The sequence below is a fragment of the Leptonychotes weddellii genome, chromosome 4 (assembly GCF_054177405.1).
Source record: "Leptonychotes weddellii isolate Sample4059 chromosome 4, ASM5417740v2, whole genome shotgun sequence".
Taxonomy (NCBI): Eukaryota; Metazoa; Chordata; class Mammalia; order Carnivora; family Phocidae; genus Leptonychotes; species Leptonychotes weddellii.
Window position 1 is genome coordinate 161,121,171 of NC_138372.1, and position 20,341 is coordinate 161,141,511.

The following is a 20,341-nucleotide window of genomic DNA, read 5'->3' on the forward strand; positions in this document are numbered from 1 at the left end:
GGTGGCACAGCCTGGCGGAGGGTACCTTCCTGCCCGGCTACCTTTTCCCGTCTTTGCTTCATGGGCAAAGAAACAGCTGCTGACATGGGGAATGGCCAAGGAATCACGGAGCGATCACATGTAGAACACAGCAGAACATGGAGAGGGGGAGGAGTGCAGGCTCTCCCAGCCACACAGGCTGGTGACAGATCTTGGCTCCCTGAGTACCAGCTGTGGGAACTTGGGCAAGTGATTGAATCTTTCCGCGTCTCAGTGTCCTGAAAGTTGAGGTCCCAGCATTTCCTACTTTGTGGAACTGTGGTTAAGAATTAGATTAAGTACCGGGGTGCCCGGCTGGCTCGGTCGGGGGGAGGGGTGCGTGCGGCTCTTGATCTCGGGGGTTGTGAGTTCAAGCCCCACGTTGGGTGTAGAGGATTACTTAAATAAAACTTTAAAAAAATTAGGTAAGTACTATTAACTAGCCTAGCCCCATTTTACAGCTGGAGAAACTGAGGTATGGAACAATTCAAAAATAATCACTGAAAGCCACCAGGCTACCAAGTGGTAAGGATGGGTCAGAATCCGGGTATGGCACAGGGTCCACACTGTGTTCTGAGATGGAAACAGCACGTGCCCTTGTAAGGAGTTCAGAATGCCCTGGGAAACACAGGTGCACACAGAACCACCGTGGTAACCCTGTGCCAGAGGGGCCAGACTGGGAGTGTGGGGGTGGCTAGACTGGGAAGGCCCCTTGAACAGGGCCCTGGAGAGCAGATCTCGAAGGAGGACTAAGCATTAACACAAATGAGTAGAATATTCCAGGCTGAGGCACATTGTAAGCAAAGGCTCAGATCTTAGAGCAAAGAATGTGGTTCGGGAACCTGGTGTATCTATATGGCAGGCATGTTGCGGGAAGGTGAGGCCTTGGGAGAGCCAGAGGCTTACACCTGTACCGTCCCCTCATGCTGGGATCCATTTCTTGGGCCCAGATCCTAACGATGGGTCACAGAGGGAAGCTGTAGGCATCATAAATGCTGCCGAGGAGACTGATCTCCCCATGTGTTTTATTAATAGTCTGGATCCCACTTCTGGCTTCTGGAACACCATGTCAGCGGGAAATAGGCAGGGACAGACCAGGCCTTTAGGTAGCTCTCACATACGTGCGCCCACACTAACTCAGAAAGAATGGCCCTGACAGTCTCAGAATTACTATTTAGGGCTGTTTGTGAGTGACCACCAAAGTCTGTGGCGTGGAGAATTGTCACTAGGCCACAGACAGATTCTGGTTTTTGTCCCTCATGGCTGGTGGTAGGTGGGAGGCTCTTGCTGCGGAGAGCCACCAGCAGATGGCTCGGGGCCCCTGTCTTCGAAAGGCTCCCTGTTGGGGGCACCAACTCTCACAGAGCGGTGACTCTGTTTCTTAATGAAAAATGCCCCTTGCCCACAAAAACAAAAAACAAACAAAAGACCAGCAGCTACGAGTCCTGCTACTGAGTGACGGGAAAGAAATCTAAGAAAGTGATTCCTAAGCCAGAAAAAAGAAATTTCGTAAAATTAATTGTAGACCGACTGAGCCTGTAGGACGAATACAGGCACCATCAACTTTACACGGAAATAAAAACCGATGAACAACAGGATCAACGTTTAGTGAAATTGGGAAAAGGTGAGTTTATGATTTGTGGTATGAAAATCTGCACAGGTCTGACCTTCAGGAGAATGTTATTTGGGTTTGGAAAGTCCTCTTGGATGAAACCTGGGGATGTCTGGAAGGTGGGGATAGCAACCCGTGGACACGTCAAGGACACATGTAACACGCCGCTGCGTGCGGGAGCCTCCGCTGCTCTTCCCTGGCTTGTCTCACTGGGGAGCTGACCTGTCACCGCCCTCCACAAATGTCTCCTCTGCACAGCCTTCCCCTGCAGTCTGACGCCGTTTCTCAGCATTTCCACAGCAGTCCGTTAACATGTCAGCCCCAACGGTCAAGAACACTCACTCCCTGGCTTGCCGGTCTGTCTCCCTCACGAGGCCGTGGGCTCCCTGAGCGGATGGGTCGAGAAGGCCCACACGACAGGCAGACACACATGCGCAGGGAATGGCCGACCACATAGACACGTTTGCACGCTCACTGTGGCGCCGTGGCCGGATGACAGATGGGTGCCAACCTGCATATGGGTGAGTATGGGTTTTTGCAAAAACTCCAAAGAATCACAACACCTTCGTATAGGCTTTTGAAGAAGCCCTCTAATGCATTCAGCTGAATTACCTATCAGTTACGATCAGAAACCCAAGGGAAAAGAAGTCACAGTGGAATTCATGGGCAGAAGGAGGTGCCCGTGGGAACGAGCACGCTCCTCTAACAAAGGTTCTCTTTCTCTCCATGCCTGTCAGGGGCCTGACCCCCCGGGGCGCCGGGGAGACTCTTGGTGCTTGACTGCAATTGCTGGTGGGCTAGCGAGGAGTTCTGGGGAACTAAAAAGGTAGGAAAGATGGAAATTATGTACCTTGTGGATATAAATTTGTCTGCAGTCAATGTCGCTAACTGACTCTGTGCACATTTATTCACCGTCAGGTGATTACGGAGGACCTACTACATGCGGGCTCGATGCTAGGCCCTGCAGACACAAAAGACAAGACAGACAGAGTCCCTGCTCTCGTGGAGCTTACATTCTAGAGAGACCAAGAAGCCAAACACAGAGTACTACTCCACAGTGACAGGTGGTCTGAAGGAAATGGCGGGGGAAGGAAGCTCCTTTACAGGGGGGGGTCAGGAGACAAACGTTGAAGCCGGGAGGGACAAAAGGGAGCCAGGCTCTCGAAGCGCAGGACACAGCTGCAGGAGTGGAGTGGCCTCAGGAGGGAGAGCCCGGTGTGCTTGAGCAGTGAGGAGGCCGTGTGGCATGAGCGGAGGGTGGGTGCTGGACGGTCAGCCCCTACACCCTGCAGGGCCCCCTAGGTCCTGGGCCGAGGAGCTGGCGTTCACCCTGAAGCACACCAGGAACGCTTTAAAGGTGAGAAGTGACTGTGTTTGATTTACATGTTGAGAAAACCTTCTGACTTATATTCTGGCTGTTGTGAGAATGGATGACTTTGCTTTTCTGAGTCTCTGATTCCTCATCTGTAAGTGAGGTTGACAATACCCACTGCACAGAGTTGCTACTGTGATTGAAAGAGATTTATGAGCATGGTATCTGGTGCCCAGGAAATGCTCAGCACTTTAGTACTGCTCTGGTCTTTAAATGATCCTAAATATCTTCTAGGATGTTTCTTGGCCTTGAGTACAGTCTCACGCATATGTATCCAAGCCCTCGCCCGGCGTGTGTGCAGGCTGGCCCGTTTGCTGAATGTGCAGGTGCCCGCTGCCCGCTGCACCCCACGCACTGCCTGGCCCGGGCAGCGCTGGCCCTGACTTTAGGATGACTTACCCCAAGGAACTGCGCCTTTGTTTGGGGGCCCGTGAGGTAGTGGGCTGGGAGGGTCGGATAGGGTTCTCTTGTGTCCGGGTGGTGGGGGAGGAGGCCTCTTCTTGGACAGGGTGGAGCTGCCACTAGAGGTCTGGGTGCTTAGAGGGAGTGTTGAAGGTGGGCCAGTTGGACCTAGAAAGGAATCGAACGGGGCAGGAAGGTTAATCCCAGTCTCAGAGACAGAACAACCAGTATGCAGTTACTTCCACACACCACATGTGGTACGGAACACAGACAAAGCGCAAAGCTGGATATGGCCAATTCCATCAACTCAGCAGCTCACAAAGAGCAGTTTCAAAATTGCTGGTAAAATTAAAAAAAAAGGAAAATCACAAGAAAAGAAAGGGAAGTGTGTGCTTTTAAGGGAATGCCCATCCCATGGAATGCTAATGGGTTTAAGATCCTCATTTAGGTACCAGGGGAAAAATAAAACATACATTTTAAATGAATAACTTGGTGGGACCATCACGACATCCATGGAGGAAGAAGGCACACAGCACTGCTAGCAAAATCAACGGAGAAAGAACAGAGTAGAGACTAACCCTTCAGGGGGCCACAGGGTGGGACATGGAAACGTTCACAGGATTTTTCTCTCCACTACAACTTTTTCCTTTGGTCTGTAATCTTTGCCTGAAGTTTTTTTTTTTTTTTTAATAGCTTTTATCAAGAATGAAGAATCCAATGTAAAGAATTCCTTCAAAAAAGAGAAATTCAAAAACTCTTTTTTTCCTTCAGTTCTGAGTTGTTCTAGAAATCATAAACCACCTATTGGAAGCCTGAGTAAGTTACACAGATTAGACATTGATGCCTGTAGATTTAAAAAAAGACTCCGCTTTCTCCAGAGGGAAAGATGGGATGGCAGTAACGATTACTATTCCACACACACACACAACCACTATTGCAAAACCTGACTTTTCCGACCTAATGCTTTAAGGAAAAAATGGAGTTTGTTTTCAAGAGCGGTTACAGGATTAGTATTTATGGTATTAGTTTTGTTTATTCAAAGCGATGCTGAGTGGCCGGTGGGTGCCAAGCACTGGATACTGGGCACCGTGGCAAGCATCTCCTTATGGAGCATTCCCAGGTACACCGTTTAACTGTGTTCATGGACAACTGTTTCTGCAAGCAGTTAACGAAAAAAAAAAGGGAAGGAGGGAGAAAAAAAAAAACAAAAAACACTGCCACAGCAAATTTTTAACACAGGATAGTAGATACCTGGTGATCCAGAAAGGCTCCAAAAGAGCTTTTTATATTCTGTGTATTAAAAGAAAAGCTTAATTACTGCTGGCTTCCTTCCTTGGTAAAATAAGCCTTTTATTTCCCATTACTGACTCCTGGTCAGCACCAGCACTGACTTACACCAGTGATTCTCAGAGACAGTCTTGTTTTGGAAATAAATACTGACAACCTCAGTAAGATCATCATGTTTTCGGATACAATGGCCTGAGCTCTACAGGTTACCCTCTCTGTCCTACTGATGTGATACCTCACGAAAGCCTTACTCTTACTACAAATTCCAAATTAGCACCTGGTTATGGTACCAGTCCTGCAGTTTCAGAAGTGATTTCATAACAATAAAGTGACTGTTACTATAGCCTTGCATTTGTATAATGATTTGTACTTTTCAAAATGTGTTTGTGGGTTTCCTGGGTGGCTCATGTCGATTGAGCATCTGACTCCTGGTTTTGGCTCAGGTTGTGATCTTGGGATTGTGGGCTCGAGCCCTGCAATGGGCTCTGCACTCAGCATGGGGTCTGCTGTAGATTACCCCCCCACCCCGCTCCTCCCCCTGCTCATGCACGTGCATGCACGCTCTCTCTAAAATAAATGAATAAAATCTTAAAAAAAAAAAAAATAACGTATTCATATTCCCCTTGATTTTTCATTATTGCCCCCTTCTGCAGTCAGGAAAGCAGGAATTTGGAGTGTGTAAGGTTTCCCTGCCATGGGGCGTGAAGCCGACAGTGCAGCTCTCTGGGAGCGGCGCGGTGCTCGCTCGTCTCACGCTGCTGTTCCTGAAAGCCAGGACTGGGCTCTGTGTGCTGGGCACAATAGGAAAACAACCCTGATGACAACAGCCAATGCTCAGTATTAGGAAGTGTAACTTTCCTCTTGGAAATACACGGAGAACAGAGACTAGACAATGATGAAATTCTCCAGCACTTTCATCTTTATCGCCACCTAGGGATCTTCTGAGGCAGTGCATCTAAAAGTGATTGCCTAGAAACAAAAATGGCCAAAGACAAGGCACTAACAGGCCTGTGTCTCTGAGCAAAGTTGAATGTGCACCTGATTTCAGGAGTGATCCGACCACAGAGTTGTCCTGTAACCACAAACTGAGCAAAATCCAGCCTCCTGAGCTAGCATTTCAGAAATGAAGGCATCAGTGTTCTTTGCAGGATTATGGCCCTTTCTTTCACTTTCTTCATCTGTAATCAGATATTGATTATTGTTTCCTTGTTTACTGCCTGTCTCCCCCACCAGACTGTAATTCTACCAGGGCCAGGATTTTTTCTAGTCTGGTGTATAGTAAGCTGCATTTAGTAATATAGTATTGGATAAATGGACGAATGAACTGTTACTTCTATCTTTTTAAGGAAAACAGAAGGGTTTCACTTAGGGTGACCAACCAAATACTAGAAAGAGGGGAAAATAGCAGGGTCATGTTAAGTTTGAAAAGAAATATTCAATACTGTAATTTCACAGCCAGAAAACACACACACAGACCCACCTATTGTTTTGTAATAGCAGCTACAGAAAGGGAGGTATAAAATTTGGCTGGTAGGGCACGAGTTAAAAAAAGGCTGAAAAACACCATATAAGGTCCCAGAAAAGCAGACCTAAACTTTAAAGATCTCAGGGGTGCCTGGGTGGCTCAGTCGGTTAAGCGTCTGCCTTCGGCTCAGGTCATGATCCCGGGGTCCTGGGACTGAGCCCCGCATCAGTTTCCTTGCTCAGTAGGGAGCCTGCTTCTCCCTCTCCCTCTGCCATCCCCTCTGCTTGTGCTCTGTGTCAAATAAAAGATTTAAAGATCTCAGAAGACTTTTAAAATTAGTAACTAGTCTCAAATGCTAAAAGGAATGTTTTATGCACAATAATCTAAGTCCTGGCTTAGGAAGGAAGCAACTCTGACAGGATAAAGAAAGCTAAAACAAAACAAAAGAGAATAAACACAGCATGAAACAAACACAAGAACTGGTGGGAGGCAAGATTAACAGGGTGGGGAGGATTGGAGGTGAAGTGGACAGCCTGCAGGGGCCTGTGGAAATAAGAGAAAATGCCCCACTCCTCATTTGCCACTAACACTGTTATGTCCAATTATCTTCTTTCTTAAAAACATGGCTCTAAAAAGCTTCCAGAGCTGCTATAAATAAGTCTGAGGTGAGTGAAATCATTAGAAGGTCTTCCCAGAGGAGACAGCCTCGGCTCTTCCCAAGACGGTGCGCCTCGTTCCACAATCCCGTGAGCCCTCCCGATCACTCTGTTTGGATGTTCTCCTGTGTCTTCAGCTCCAGAGATGCCCACTGGACTCCTGGGGGCTTCCTTGCCACGAGTACCTCTGGGTCATCAGTTCGGGGAGGCCCTAACTGAGGTCTATACCTCAGATGTGTGCCCAGCACGTGGCCAGGGCTCAGGAAGCTCGCACGCGAGGTCACTGTCCATCTCAAAGCCACTATGCTCACTCTGGGCAGTTTGCAAGGCTCTTGTTCTACATCCTTGGGCCCAACCATTGGGACTCACAAAAGGCTGTGGCTATTTCCTGAGACCTGCGTTCCCTCTGTTCACTAAAGCCCCCTTACGGGACAATAATAATATACTCACAGACTACAGAGGTGGTTTAAATGAAACCTCATCAGATAGGACTCGATTGTCAACAACAAAGAAATGAATCTACTTAGCCTGGAAAAACTGTCCTTCTGCAAAGCCATGCATGTACACTGAAATACATATTTTTAAAAAATCCATTCCTAAAATATGTATTTTTAAAAAATCCATTCCTAAAATCAGCATGCTTTTCAAATCTCCCTCTACATTCCCTAAGTTCTGTAGAGTCACCATTTACGGAGTATCGTGTGCCTGACCTAACACTGAGGAGAGGTTTATACACGTGATCCAGAACTGCCCTTGTAAAGCAGCACTGCCGTCATGATCATCTGCTTGCAGGGTGGTGAGACGTAAGGCTCAGAGAGTTTAGGAGACTAGCCACTCACACACAGGAATCCGGCTCTGTGTGACTCAAGGCTGGACGCTGATCCTTGATGGTACCCTGCTCTCCTCCTGGGAATGGCCCTACGTCCTCCCTGGCCAGAACACTCAGGCCCAACTGTGTTCCCTCCTCAGCTCTGCACCTCATCAGTGAAGGGTCAGCCCAATCAGAACCTCATCCAGAGTCTTCTCTAACCCATCCCCTTTGCCCTGGGGCAACTGCTGTTACCTGTGACCTTCCACAAGGCTAAATGGCACTCAATGTTCTCTACGTTGCATTATAGCTGAATTTTCTCTTCTTTCCCAGACTGAAAGCTCCCTCGGGGTAAGATTCATGTCGTCTTCATGTCTCTCAGTGCCTGGCACATTCTGAACACAATACAAGTCTATGGAAATCATTCATGGCATAACTCAGGAGGATGCTTTTTCACTGTCCTTGTACATTTGGCTTTTAGTAAAACAGAACACCCAAAGGTCTGCCATGCTGGGAGGTCAAATAAAAGTACACCTTTGAAATTTTAAGTAAAAAAAACAAGACTCAGAGGATGGCTTTAAAAACTGTCTTGACAATTTTTGAAAACATTATTTGTAGAAACACAATGTACATATTCTAAACACGCCATGCCATCTATAATAAGTGATAATAGCAGAAATTCTATCTACACACAACCCTGGACAAGACAAATGCTTTTCATGGTGTAGAGCTGACAAGTCTGTTACTTGAGAAAGTTATAGATGGGACACCTGGCTGCTCTGTCAGTGGAGCTTGAGACTCTTGATCTTGGGGTTGAGTGTGAGCCCCGCGTTGGGTGTACAGATTACTTAAAAATAGGTAAAATCTTAAAAAGGCAGACAAAGACACAGTGTACTTATGGTGAGAAAGGCCCTGCGTGCAGCAGGAAAGCACTACCATCACCGCTCTCGGGTGGGGAAACAGAGGCACGGCAGGGTGCGTGGAGCGCTGGGAGGGCGCGTGCTCAGCGCGGGGCTGGGCTCCAGCATGGCAGGTAACGCAGGACTGACCGCGTGCTGCACACCTGAGCATGGGCTACTCCCCAGCCTTCAGACTCCTTCCAGGACTCCAGTAAGTAACAGCACAGTGCCCGCATTCAAGGGCCTGAGGGTGGTTCTTACACGGCTCCCCAGACGTCTCCGTACACAAGAGGCACAACACGATTCCCTCTGCTTTCCACACCTGGCAGTCGGGTGGCTTGTTAGCAAGCCTGTGCCTGTGGCCACACCTGAGGGCAAAAATCCCAGACACACTTTCAGCCCGCAACGTGGCCACTGCAAGAGGACAGATGTGCCATGCTTTAAAAAGGATCAGGGGAGACTGATAAAAATAGGCAAAAAAAAAAAAATCGACATGGGTCAGGGATGACAGCCCATGGGATGTTTCAATATAGAGCCACTCAAATGGCTATCCTCCTATGAGGTTAAGAAAACATCCAGGAAAACTGTAAAGTCTCCAGTATAGGAATAACACTGATACTAGGAAAATATTTCCTAGGCCAGCCGCCATCATTCCGCAATGCACCTTGACGGCGGCAGCCTCATGTCCTGAGGACACCTTCTCTCCCTTCCTGCCCCTCCCCACCCTCTCTAATGACTGCCATGGGCCTCGAATGAAAGCCGCAGAAATGCTGTCTAACGCGTTCACACATCTCAGACTCTGTAGAAAGACTTCCGGCAAGTCAACAAGTCAACCATCACACCCCCAGGATATCTGGAGTAGTTTTAAGAGTGTCCCCTCCTGACTCTGGCCACACATTTCACAGACCCCGCTGTTGTTTATTCACTCAGCAAGCACGGACACAGTGCACTTGCTCCACACAGGGATGCAAGGCCAGCTCACTCTGTGGCACCCGGGGCCGCCCCGCACGGCACATCTTGCAGCTTTCTCTCCCTCCTTCACTGTATGCCCAGGGCCCAGCCCATTTGTTAAACCGAATGCATGCAGTAGGATCAAACAAATTCCCATCCGTGGGATGCTCGCTATGTGCTAGTCACTACAGACATTATTCATGGTCTCTAAGCAGCGAGCCAGCAAGGTACGCACCCAATCCTGTTTTTCACACGAAGACCCTGAAGCTCAACACCATCAGCTCAGTATTAAGAAGAGCCCAGGGCAGGGAGAGGATGAGCATGTTCGCAGAAGGAGCCCCATCTCTCGGGGAGGGCCAGGGAAAGATGCTTCCTGGAGGAGGGGGAAGGGAGGCTGGCCCCACAGCGGCTCACGGCTGCCCAGGGCCCCGCAGCGTGGCTCACAGACGGATGTGCCTCAGACGGCGTGGTGCTCTCCCGCATTGCTCTGGGAGTCTAACCTAAGTGGGGGGGGGGGGCACCTGGTTTGCACTCTCTGTGACATGAGCACCCACGAGCAAGCACTGCCCGGGGCCGTCGGCCGGCCAGCACCGTGCTGCCATTGTGCAGACCGCCTGCTGGTGGCTCAGACCAAGGTTTGCAGCCTGTCGGAAGCAGGAATCCACAATAGAGTCTGAAGCGCAGCCTCAAGCCACACGGGTGTTCGCTCGATATTCACAGGTGCTGCTTCATGCCAGATTCTACGGTCCCGACTCCACCAAGAGACGGGAGGAAACTGTTACTGACATGGCAGCGGTTCGGGTCTCAAGGCTTGAGAAGTTAGTTCTTTTAGGTAAGTCAAGTAAGCTTCCTGAGGCCAGATTTATCCCTCGTTTCTCATTCGTTCACCTAACAAATGCTTTCCTTGAGCACATGATGCCTGCGTCACACCAGCTCACTTCAGAGCACCTGCTCATTTATGAGACTGGGGGGACATCACCGTGGCACCTTTTCTCCCCAAAGGAGCCGTTTTTAGAGCCGAGGAGCTACGGTGGGTGCAGTGTCAGCAGCGGGCCCTCCCGGGGTGCCGACTCTGTGCCAGGCGCTCGGCTAGATGCTCCCTTTATGCCTCATTCACCTGTATAACATCCCGTGTCAGGCCGGTCTGTGTCGCTGTTAAAGATGTGCAACCGTACGAGAGGAGAAAACTGTAGCTCTCCAGCTTAACGTCACTTGCCAACAGAGTTAAATCAAACCAGCCAACCACAAGCAGGCAGCGTCTGTCTCCAGCCCCTGCTCTGGGGGATGGGTCGCACGGCACCATGCTGCTGCCCGTGTTCCTCCGTGTTCTAGAGACATCTGTGGCCACAGCCCGACAGTCCCAAGGGTGCCTCTCCCAGGACTTCAGGGCTCTGCCTGTTACAAAATGCTTTCTCCACATACTGTCTTACTGGATTCTGAGGACAAGACCATGAAGAAGGCAAGACAGTGATCAAGCACCTTCCTCAACGTGGGAGAAGAATAAACCAGAAGGTCTGGTTTGGCGAGTCTTAAGGGCCATTTTTCCACCCTCTAACAGCCACTGTGTGGCCCGAGATCAGTTCCTCACCCTTTCCCAGGCTCAGTTTCCCCAGCTGTACAATGGGCAGCAAATAACCTTTCAGCATCCTTCCAGCTCTCTAAAATCCAGGTTCTGGGACATTAATTTTTCGCTCAAAGGTGAAAAACAAACCAGTTTTGGCAAGCTTGAAGAATTTCAAGTCTTAACAAATATACGTAAAGTGCGTGGCGGGGGGCAGGTGCTGATCATGAGGAAGAAACGTCTGTATACTTAAATTAATCTTACAGCTTTCACTGACTCTCACCGGACTTCACATCTGAAGAGGTTAGGCAGCAAAATGTGTCTAAGGCCCAAGGGTGGTGAGTTTGGGGTGCTGAACTGCCGAGTCTCCCCACTCCGACTGGAGCCCTGCTCAAGCACAACGGGGCTTTGCTTGACGGCAACTTAGGTCAAACTTCCCTGCATTCTGATGAGGCAGCTGGAGATTCTTGAAAATATTCCTGTACTGACTCAGAGTAATTCCTTCCTCTTTTCCCCTCTGTACTCCTCTTATTAGCGGGGACTTTATCCTGAGTGTCTGCTATCCTAGGATGCCTCGCCGGAAGCTGCCATCCATCCAAGCCCTAAATTCACAGTGTGGAAATGACCACTGCTGCAAGCAGAGACCTGGACATCACTTCCACAGAAAATGAGCAAATCAAACGACAGATTCAAGACGTCCTTGTTTTCATGCAAATGGTTCTACCAGTTCAACAGAATGAAATGGAAAACGCATAAGGGCCACAAAACAGAGGAGAATTATCTCTGCACACAGTGTCAGCTGATTTTCAACAATGTCTTCTAAGATCTCCATTCTAAGCATTACCACTTTTCCAAATATAAGGGCACGCGAGCCAGGCTAGCTGCAGGGCACAGGACCCTCCTCGAGCCACTTAGAAAGTCAAGGGGAGCTTGTGCTGCCTCGTCTCTCTACATCTGATGTCCCCCTATGAGCAGCCTGGAAGAGCCCTTGGGTTCTAGTAGAGACGAATTTCTATTCTCAGTGTCAGGATTTTGGGGGGTGGGCCTCGGGGGAAGTAGCCTGTCCAGGGCTGATCACAGTTGCTGCTATGGGCCAGTCGCTGAGCACTTAGCAGCTGGATCACTTAATACATTCGGTCTTTGTTTTCTGGGCCTCTGGTAAAGCGCTAGTTGGAATTTATTCAAGGCAGGAGACAGATGCTTGGCATCAAGTCAGACAGAATATTTTATGGGTTTCTGTGGTCCCTTGAGATAAAATTACAGAAAGGGGTGGAGGGAGGTGAGGCAGCCTCTTGGTCCCCAGGACACTGGTGTCCTTCTCTCTTGTAGACCTTCTCCAAGATTCTCAATTACCTGGAGGTTCTCTGAACAGGTACAGGCCCACCCTGTCTAGACAGGTCATCACTATTATGTTGGTAACCACAATCACAGGATATGAACCCTTCCAGAGTCTTCTTCGATTATTTTATCTGGTCTAAAGGTTCTTTGTGGTCCTCTCTGGGGTACAGAAAGGGAAATCTCTGTTCTTATCCGATTGCTACCCTGATAGGGAAACAGGATTATGCAGAGGTGGGCAGCAAGGCAGTACTCCTACTGTGCTGCACGCATCTGCAACTTGAGCGGTTCGTGTTTGAGTAAGAATGTGAAACCTTATTTATGTACATTCTAGCATACTGTATGGAAGGGTAAGAGAAACACCGGCGGGTCAAACCACTGGCTCACGTGTTGTCACTCTTCCGTTACGGTCGCTAGTTATCTTTGATGAGCGCTGTTTAGGCCAAAACCTTATTTTAACATTTCTCCACTATTTTATGATCTATGAGGCCATTTGGGGTCTCTCTAAGAACACAGCTCCCATTTATAACACTATTTCAATGGAGAATAAGCTCTGAAAAAACACTGTTCTGAATAAAGCTCACATTTCTCAGAAAATAGCCCCAGTGTGATTCAAATAGGCATGGCATTGTGTACGGAGGGGCCCTCGGAACCTGTGTGAGCACGGGCTGAGCACACAGGGAGAAGCCTGCACTTGCCTTCGCTGGCTGAGAGACCAAACCCCAAGCTTCCCCCTGGCTCGGGTGACTCCTGAATGTTGCCATTTCTGCGTCTCAACTCGTCCCCGTAGAGGCGGGAACAGGCGGACTTTCAGAGCGGGGCACTCTCCGTGGATGTGGGCTACGGGACAAGCACTTTGTTGCCACAGACCAGGGCGGTGGGCCATCAGCCCTCGGCCAGCCCAGCGGAGGCACTGGACAATGCACTACACAGTGCCCCTCTTCTGCCTAAGATTCTTCCCAGGTAATGTCTCATGGAAAAACAATCCTCATCAGAAAGGCCAGGGGAGTGGGCTCAGGTCATACAGGCCCTGGGTTAGAATCACAGAGATCCGAAAACGTGAGGCCAATCACTCAACATCTCTGAACCAGTACCCTTGTCTGCATGATGCCAGCAACTGCAGGACCCACCTCATTTTGTGAGCATAAAATGAGAAGTGCTGGGCTTAGGGCCTGTCATGAATAACTACTATCTACTGCTATTACTGCCAACATCTCCAGAAGACAGAAAGCTTAGTGTAGAAAAGAGTAACTTTTTGAAGAAGAACTACAATTCCACACCACATCATACAAGAAACAACAGAGGTTTGGCACCAGGTGGACCTTGGACTGAACCTCAACTCTACCACTTATGGGCTGTGTGACCCTGGGCAAGTCACTCTACCTCCATAAGCCTTAGTTTCCTCATCTGTAAAATGGGCACAAAAGCACACAACCTCACAGAATTGTTGTGAGGTGAGCACAACACAGGAGGAGTGTCCACAACAGCATCTTACTGTTGGTGTTTAGCAAATGGCAAGGCCCCTATTTCAAGCTGTCCTTGACATCACATTCCATACTCTGCCACTCAGACACCCCTTGTGGTTTTTACCTCAAAGCTGCGTAGACTGCCAGCTTTGAGGACGGAGTCGCAGAGCCCTTCTCAAAGTCCGTACCTTTCCCGGCGTTTCTAGGAGGCAGTGGAGGTGCCTCTGTGGTTGGTGACGTGGGCGAATCTGTGCTTGTGGAGACGAAGATCTGGTTGGTGAAGGCCCCATAAGAGAGCCGCTGTTTGTCCCTCGGAGTGCTGAATCCCGGCAGCGACAGCTTGTCTTGGGGCGAGATACTGGAGGAGTGGCAGAAGCTCTGAGGCCTCGGGGAGCGCTCTTTCTTGATGGGGCTCGGCTGCGGGTGACATAACAGTGCAGTGGGTGAGGCATTCACCGAGGGCTACACTTCGGCTCCATCGGGAAGCGGGGTTCCTGTGGCTCTCTATGTGCTCTGAGGTCAGCCATGACCCAGCCCAAGAAGTGGCTGCGGGACTTGCCCTCCTGATCCTCGCTCGGTTCACCACTATCAGGGTCACATTAGGGAGGCGCTGGTGAGCAATCAGAAGTATTCAGAAGCCTAACGGCACGGTCAACGGTAACTTTCAACTGAACAGATACCTGCCCTCTGCAGGACCCTTGTACTACCACTGAACTGTTTTCTACCCTCGTGTGATCTCTACAGTGTGTTCCTTCCCTGATCAACCCTCTCCCATCAGAGTTCTCAGTCCTCGCCCCCCTTCTCATTTTACATCCCCTTAGAAAGTAGCCTCCACGTTGTGGCCCTGACGATCCATACCTGTGGGTCCAAACCTGACCTTTCAGATCCAAAACTGTCTTCAATGGCCTCTAAGGTGTCCCTCGTGTTTGCGCTCCTGGTGACAGCGGTGGCATCCATGTAACTCCCCAAGGTGGAAGCCTCAAGGTCACCCAGAGCCATCAGGCCCCGTGTGGATAGCTGGGATCTCTGCCTGGTGCAGGCACCCACCAGCCCCCATGGAAAGCCCTTGGTTGCAGCTGCTTTCAGCCCCAGCACGTTTCCCACACTGTGGCCAGAGCTGGTGGGGGAAACCTGCTCTGACAATTAATCTCTGTTGGCTTCTGCCTGCTTGGAGAAAGCCCAAAGGCCAAATTTGGCCCATAATGTGCTTCCCGATCTGGGTTGCCTGACTCTGCAGGGCAGCCTCCTGCCTCTCCCACCCACCCATTTGCAGGCACCTCACACACTGTGCTTCTAACCATTCCTCAGACTTCCAGCTCTATCAGGAACCCTTGGCCTTTGCACATGCTGTTCTCCCTCCCTGGAGGGATGCGCTCCTCCCCACTTTTTGCCTGGCAAGCTCCTCCCTACCCTCAGAAACCCAACTCCAACGGTACTTCCTTGGTAAGGTCTTTACCATTTTCCAAAGCTGAGACAATTTTTCTGTCCTCTGAACATGTCTCAGGGATTCCCCTAAGCTCTTATTATAATGGTTATCCACTGTAATTTATCTCTTCTCAAAGTGGGGAATGTCTTTAGGACACCTTGTAGGACTATTCCTTACATGCTGCCGAGGAAAGAGGAAATGCTCAATACATATCCGATGTGGGGCGCCTCAGTGGGGAAGTCCGCTGGGTGTCCGACTACTCTTGGTTTTGGCTCAGGTTATGATCTCAAGGCCCTGGGATCCAGCCCTGCATTGGGCTCCGTGCTCAACGGGGAGTCTGCTTGAGATTCTCTCTTCCTCTCCTTCTGCCCCTCCCTACTGCCTCTCCAAAATAAATAAATCTTAAAAAAAAAAACCCCACACGTATCTGATGAAAACTGCATGAATGAACTTTCAGAGTTAGTCATGAACTAGGAAAGTCAGACAAAACTAGGTTTAATCCCGAGACTGTCTTTACTAGCTCTGAGACTTCAGGTTGCAAAATCTGTATGTGTCAGTTTTCTCTTCTGTACAATGGGCAATAACAACACCACAGTGGGCTTTTGGTAAAGATAATCTGAGGTAACACAGGGAACTTGCTTCTAACTGCCTAGTCCATACTTAATTCTCAATACCTCACAACTTTTTATTTACTAAGTAGCTATTCTGATGGCTAATTTTATGTGTTCACTCGGCTGGGCTATGGTGCCCAGGTGTGTGGTCAAATACCAGTCTAGATAGATGCTGTGAAGGGTTAACGTTTAAATTAGATTTTGAATAAAAGGGATTACCCCCCATCATGTAGGCTTCATCCAATTAGTTGAAGGGCTTTTGCAAAGAGACTCAGCACCTCCAGACTCAAGACCACACCATCAATTCCTGCTGGAATCTCCAGCCTGCCAGCCTGCCCGGTACCCTGGGGACTCGCTGGCCCCCACAATCATGTGAGCCACTTCCTAAAAATACATTCCGATCTCTCTCCCTCTGTCTTCAACCACATACTATGGGGTCTGGTTTTCCAGAGAACCCTAATATAGCTGTGGTTCCCAACAAGGATCAAAGACTGAGCAAGGAAACTGGCCCCAGGTGACAAGAGCAGACACAGTCTGATGAAGAATGATCTCGTCTACAGAGTGCAGGCAACCTGGCAGCAGCATCAGGAACTCGGAGGCGCTATTTGCACTCACTTTGTCATCCAGGTCGTCATCACTCTCATCCATCTCCTCCTGTCGCAGGTTCCATTCATATTCCACGTGGACGTGTGGGTTGAACTTCCCAGATTTAGCCTGGGAAAGCTGAAAGGAACAGCAGGTATAACCGCATTCATCTAAGTGTTAAACATCCCACTATTACATAAGCACTGAGCAAATTCCACCTCAGTCCTGGTTTCAAATGAATCACCAGCAGCTGCTTGTAGGGCAGAACTCCGATTACACAGGGCTGGGCTGCTGCGGGACTGGCTTCAGAGGAGTTGCCCAGAATTACAGGCAAGAGCCTTTCTTATTTTGGGAACATGACTTCTCTTGCAAATTAAAAGCTTTCTTAAATATTATTAAAAATGAACCTCAAAAGTGCAAAATCCTGGCTGGAAGGCAAAATCAGAGTCAGTGAAGCATGAGACGTAAGCTTTTCAAGCCAGACAGTCTCAGTTCGATCTGTGGCCCACTTTTCTTCTCCACAAGATGGGGGCAGGGAGTACTATAGCTTCTTCACAGGATTCTCGTAAGAACAGAAACCTACAACTGCTGGCCTGCAGCCGGTGCTGGGCAGAAACTCAAGGGGATGGGACTTACCTTTCCTGTCTCATCCTTCCCCATGGGTGAAAGAACCATGCCGGGCTAAGGCTCAGAGTGATACTCAAGAACCAATGGGATCAAAAGGATGGGGCTGGCGGGGGAAGCCATGCATTTAACGTTTCGACAATCATTAAACTCTGAACTCTACTTGCCCAATTTTTGGAATTGGCTTCCAAATAATTCTTCTTCACTACTGAGCTGCAGAGAAAGCCTAAGGGTCTGGCATATAAGAAGCACGACCTTAATGCACAAGCCTGTCACATGCCTTTTAGCTCCTATGTCATAACTGTACCGAAAAGACACAGGAATGACAAATCTATCATTCTACCACTTTCTCAAACGTAGCCCTAGTGCTTGTCTGAATTTCTTTTGCCAATGTTCAGAAAGATGAATGTTTCCTTCACCCCAATTCCAGTTTCTGAGAATGACATTTTAAGGCGGTTGGTGCCAAATGGATGGCCCTCCTCCATTCTGCTTACCAGATCTTCACACTGGGTAGCTTTCAGTCTCTTTGCTATGTCCAGGGCAGTCTCCCCAGCCTGGTTCACTAAAACAGGGAAAAGAAATCTAAGGTATATCTTGAAAAGGCTACGGACAATAATCAAATTACAACGTAACATGCGAGTCTTGGTTTTAGCCAACCGGATGCTGACTCCTGTTATTAAGACACTTGGTCACACTCTTACCGACACCCACGGTGGGTTTGCTCCTGAGAAGCAGCTTCAAACACTCGGGTTTACTGTACATACTGCAGTAGTGTAGGGCCGTGTTGCCCAGGGCCGTCTGCTTGTCCAGGTTCCCACTGAAAAATTAAAATACTATCAGAAAAAAGTACAACTTAAAATAGAACTTAATTAGGACATAAATAATATAATTTAAAGCTACAGGTTAACCACTTATTTCTGTGCAAACAACGGAGTCAAACTTGAGACCTACTTATGAGCAGGGCAAACAAGGATGCGGCTAACATTACACCTACACTGATAAGCCACCTAATGATAGCAACAGCCAGCACTGCTTGAGTGCCTCCTGAGGGACACTCTCAGCTTTTACGTACCTTGGTTCATTAAATCTTCACAACCACCCTATGGGGTAGGTTATGACCACCTCTGTTTTACAGATGAAAACACCGAGGCACAAAGAGGATGAAGTATGGGCTTTCAAGACTATCAAGGCACGGAAGACGGAGCAGGGATTTGAAAAAAGGCAGTTTGTCCTGGAGCCAACGCTCTTAACTACTACACTGTACTACCTCTAAGGAAGAGGTGTGGACATTTATAAAACGTGGCTTGTGTCCAGGCACCATTCTTCATATGTGGGTTCAGATCCTCTTGCTGTTCTGACCACTCGTCTTTGGATGAGCTCCAGTTCCTCCTAATAATCTGTGGCTTACAGAACTACCCACTGAAGAATATAGCAAGTTCAAACTTCCTGTGTTCAATATTGTACTATTAGTATGTTCCAAATTTGAATTAGCTATTGAGTCAGCCACACACACTGTAGTTTTTTTGTTTTTATTTTTTCTTTAAGATTTTATTTATTTGAGAGAGAGAGAGAGAGAGAGAGAGAGAAAGAGCATGAGTGGGCATGGGGAGGGGTAGAGGGAGAGGGAGAAGCAGACTGCCTGCTGAGCAGGGAGCCTGACACAGGGCTTGATCCCAGGACCCCAGGATCATGACCTGAACTGAAGGCAGATGCTTAACCGACTGAGCCACTTAGCGCCCTGACACGGCAGTTTTATAATGAACTTATGAACAATGAAAATTCACAGATCCTGTTGACTTGTGCTATTAAGTCTTCCCTCTTTCAATTTTTCCTAATTCAGCAGGTTTTGACAGAGACAGGATTTTACATTCTTTCTAGGCCAAGGTTTGGCAAACTATAGCCCATAGGCCATGTCTGGCCCTCCATTTGTTTTTATAAATAAAGCTTTATTGGAATATGGCCATGCTCACTCATTTACATATGGTCTATGGCTGCTTTCACACTACAATGGTAGAGTTGACTAGTTGCGACAGAGACCTCATGGCCTGCAAAGCCTAAAATAGTACCTGGCTCTTTATAGAAAGCTTGTCGATTCCTGATCTGGGTCCCTGAGAAGACTGGTTCGTGTTAACTTATAAGGAGTATTTAGAGAAAATGAAAACCATACCAGTTTTGTACAAGGAAGTCAACCAAATGGAGAGATGTCTGGTCTGCAGTTCGGACTGCAAGATGCAGGGCTGTCTCCCCAAGCTCCTGAAAAGGACAGGATGAGTACAAGTAGGGTAATCGCATGTCCTACTTTGCCTAAGGCAGCTTTATTCACAACAGTTACCTGGAAGCAATTATTAATAGTACTCCTTTCACTCTCAAATTGTCCTGATTTAGACATGGTCACTCAATGTATTAGAATCTCATTATCTTTTAAACTCATTTTCCACATTCCTTTTTTATCCTATGATTTTAGTGGAGCCTTACCTGTCCAGATTCCAGCAGTGGTTCCATCAGCTCCACTCCCTCTGCATAGACTTGAATTAGTGCAAGTAAATCCCTGGATTTGATGGCCTCGAGCAATTCATTCAGTTTAGCTGATGAAGATGAACAGGCCTTCCTTGAAAACCTATGATCTACATACTTCGCAGTGATATATTCTTTCCGTACAGTCCTGAAACAGGACAAATCAATATAAGCAAAGATTTTTTTTTCCCTACAAGCTAAGAAAAATCTACAATTTCCTGAAGAACAGTTTTCTTTAAGTGAAGATATATTCTCCTAGACTCCTTTCAGGATTTAAACAAACCAGGTTTTAAATTTTTTTTTTTTTAAAAGATTTTATTTATTTATTTGAGACAGAGAGAATGAGAGAGAGAGCACATGAGGGGGGGGAGGTCAGAGGGAGAAGCAGACTCCCCGCAGAGCAGGGAGCCCGATGCGGGACTCGATCCTGGGACTCCGAGAGAGAGAAAATGAGAGACAGAGAGCATGAGAGGGAAGAGGGTCAGAGGGAGAAGCAGACCCCCCGCTGAGCAGGGAGCCCGATGCGGGGCTCGATCCAGGGACTCCAGGATCATGACCTGAGCCGAAGGCGGTCGCTTAACCAACTGAGCCACCCAGGCACCCATGAGAAGGGATACTGTTTCTTTCTTTCTTTTTTTTTTTTTAAAGATTTATTTATTTATTTGAGAGAGCGAGAATGAGAGAGAGTACATGAGAGGGGGGAGGGTCAGAGGGAGAAGCAGGCTCCCCGCCGAGCAGGGAGCCCGATG

The 20,341-nt window shown here is 48.4% G+C and overlaps 1 protein-coding gene across 1 annotated transcript in view; it reads right to left on the bottom strand.

Moving 5' to 3' along the window:
- ASAP1 (ArfGAP with SH3 domain, ankyrin repeat and PH domain 1) overlaps positions 1-20,341 on the bottom strand; it is a 331,802-nt gene that overhangs the window by 20,061 nt on the left and 291,400 nt on the right. The window contains exons 18-24 of the mRNA XM_081817140.1: positions 19,554-19,740; positions 19,246-19,331; positions 17,780-17,895; positions 17,573-17,640; positions 16,485-16,592; positions 14,021-14,249; positions 3,402-3,572 (exon numbers count right to left, since the gene is read on the bottom strand). Of these exons, the coding sequence (XP_081673266.1) occupies positions 3,402-3,572; positions 14,021-14,249; positions 16,485-16,592; positions 17,573-17,640; positions 17,780-17,895; positions 19,246-19,331; positions 19,554-19,740 (965 nt within the window). The remainder of the gene's footprint in view (positions 1-3,401; positions 3,573-14,020; positions 14,250-16,484; positions 16,593-17,572; positions 17,641-17,779; positions 17,896-19,245; positions 19,332-19,553; positions 19,741-20,341) is intronic.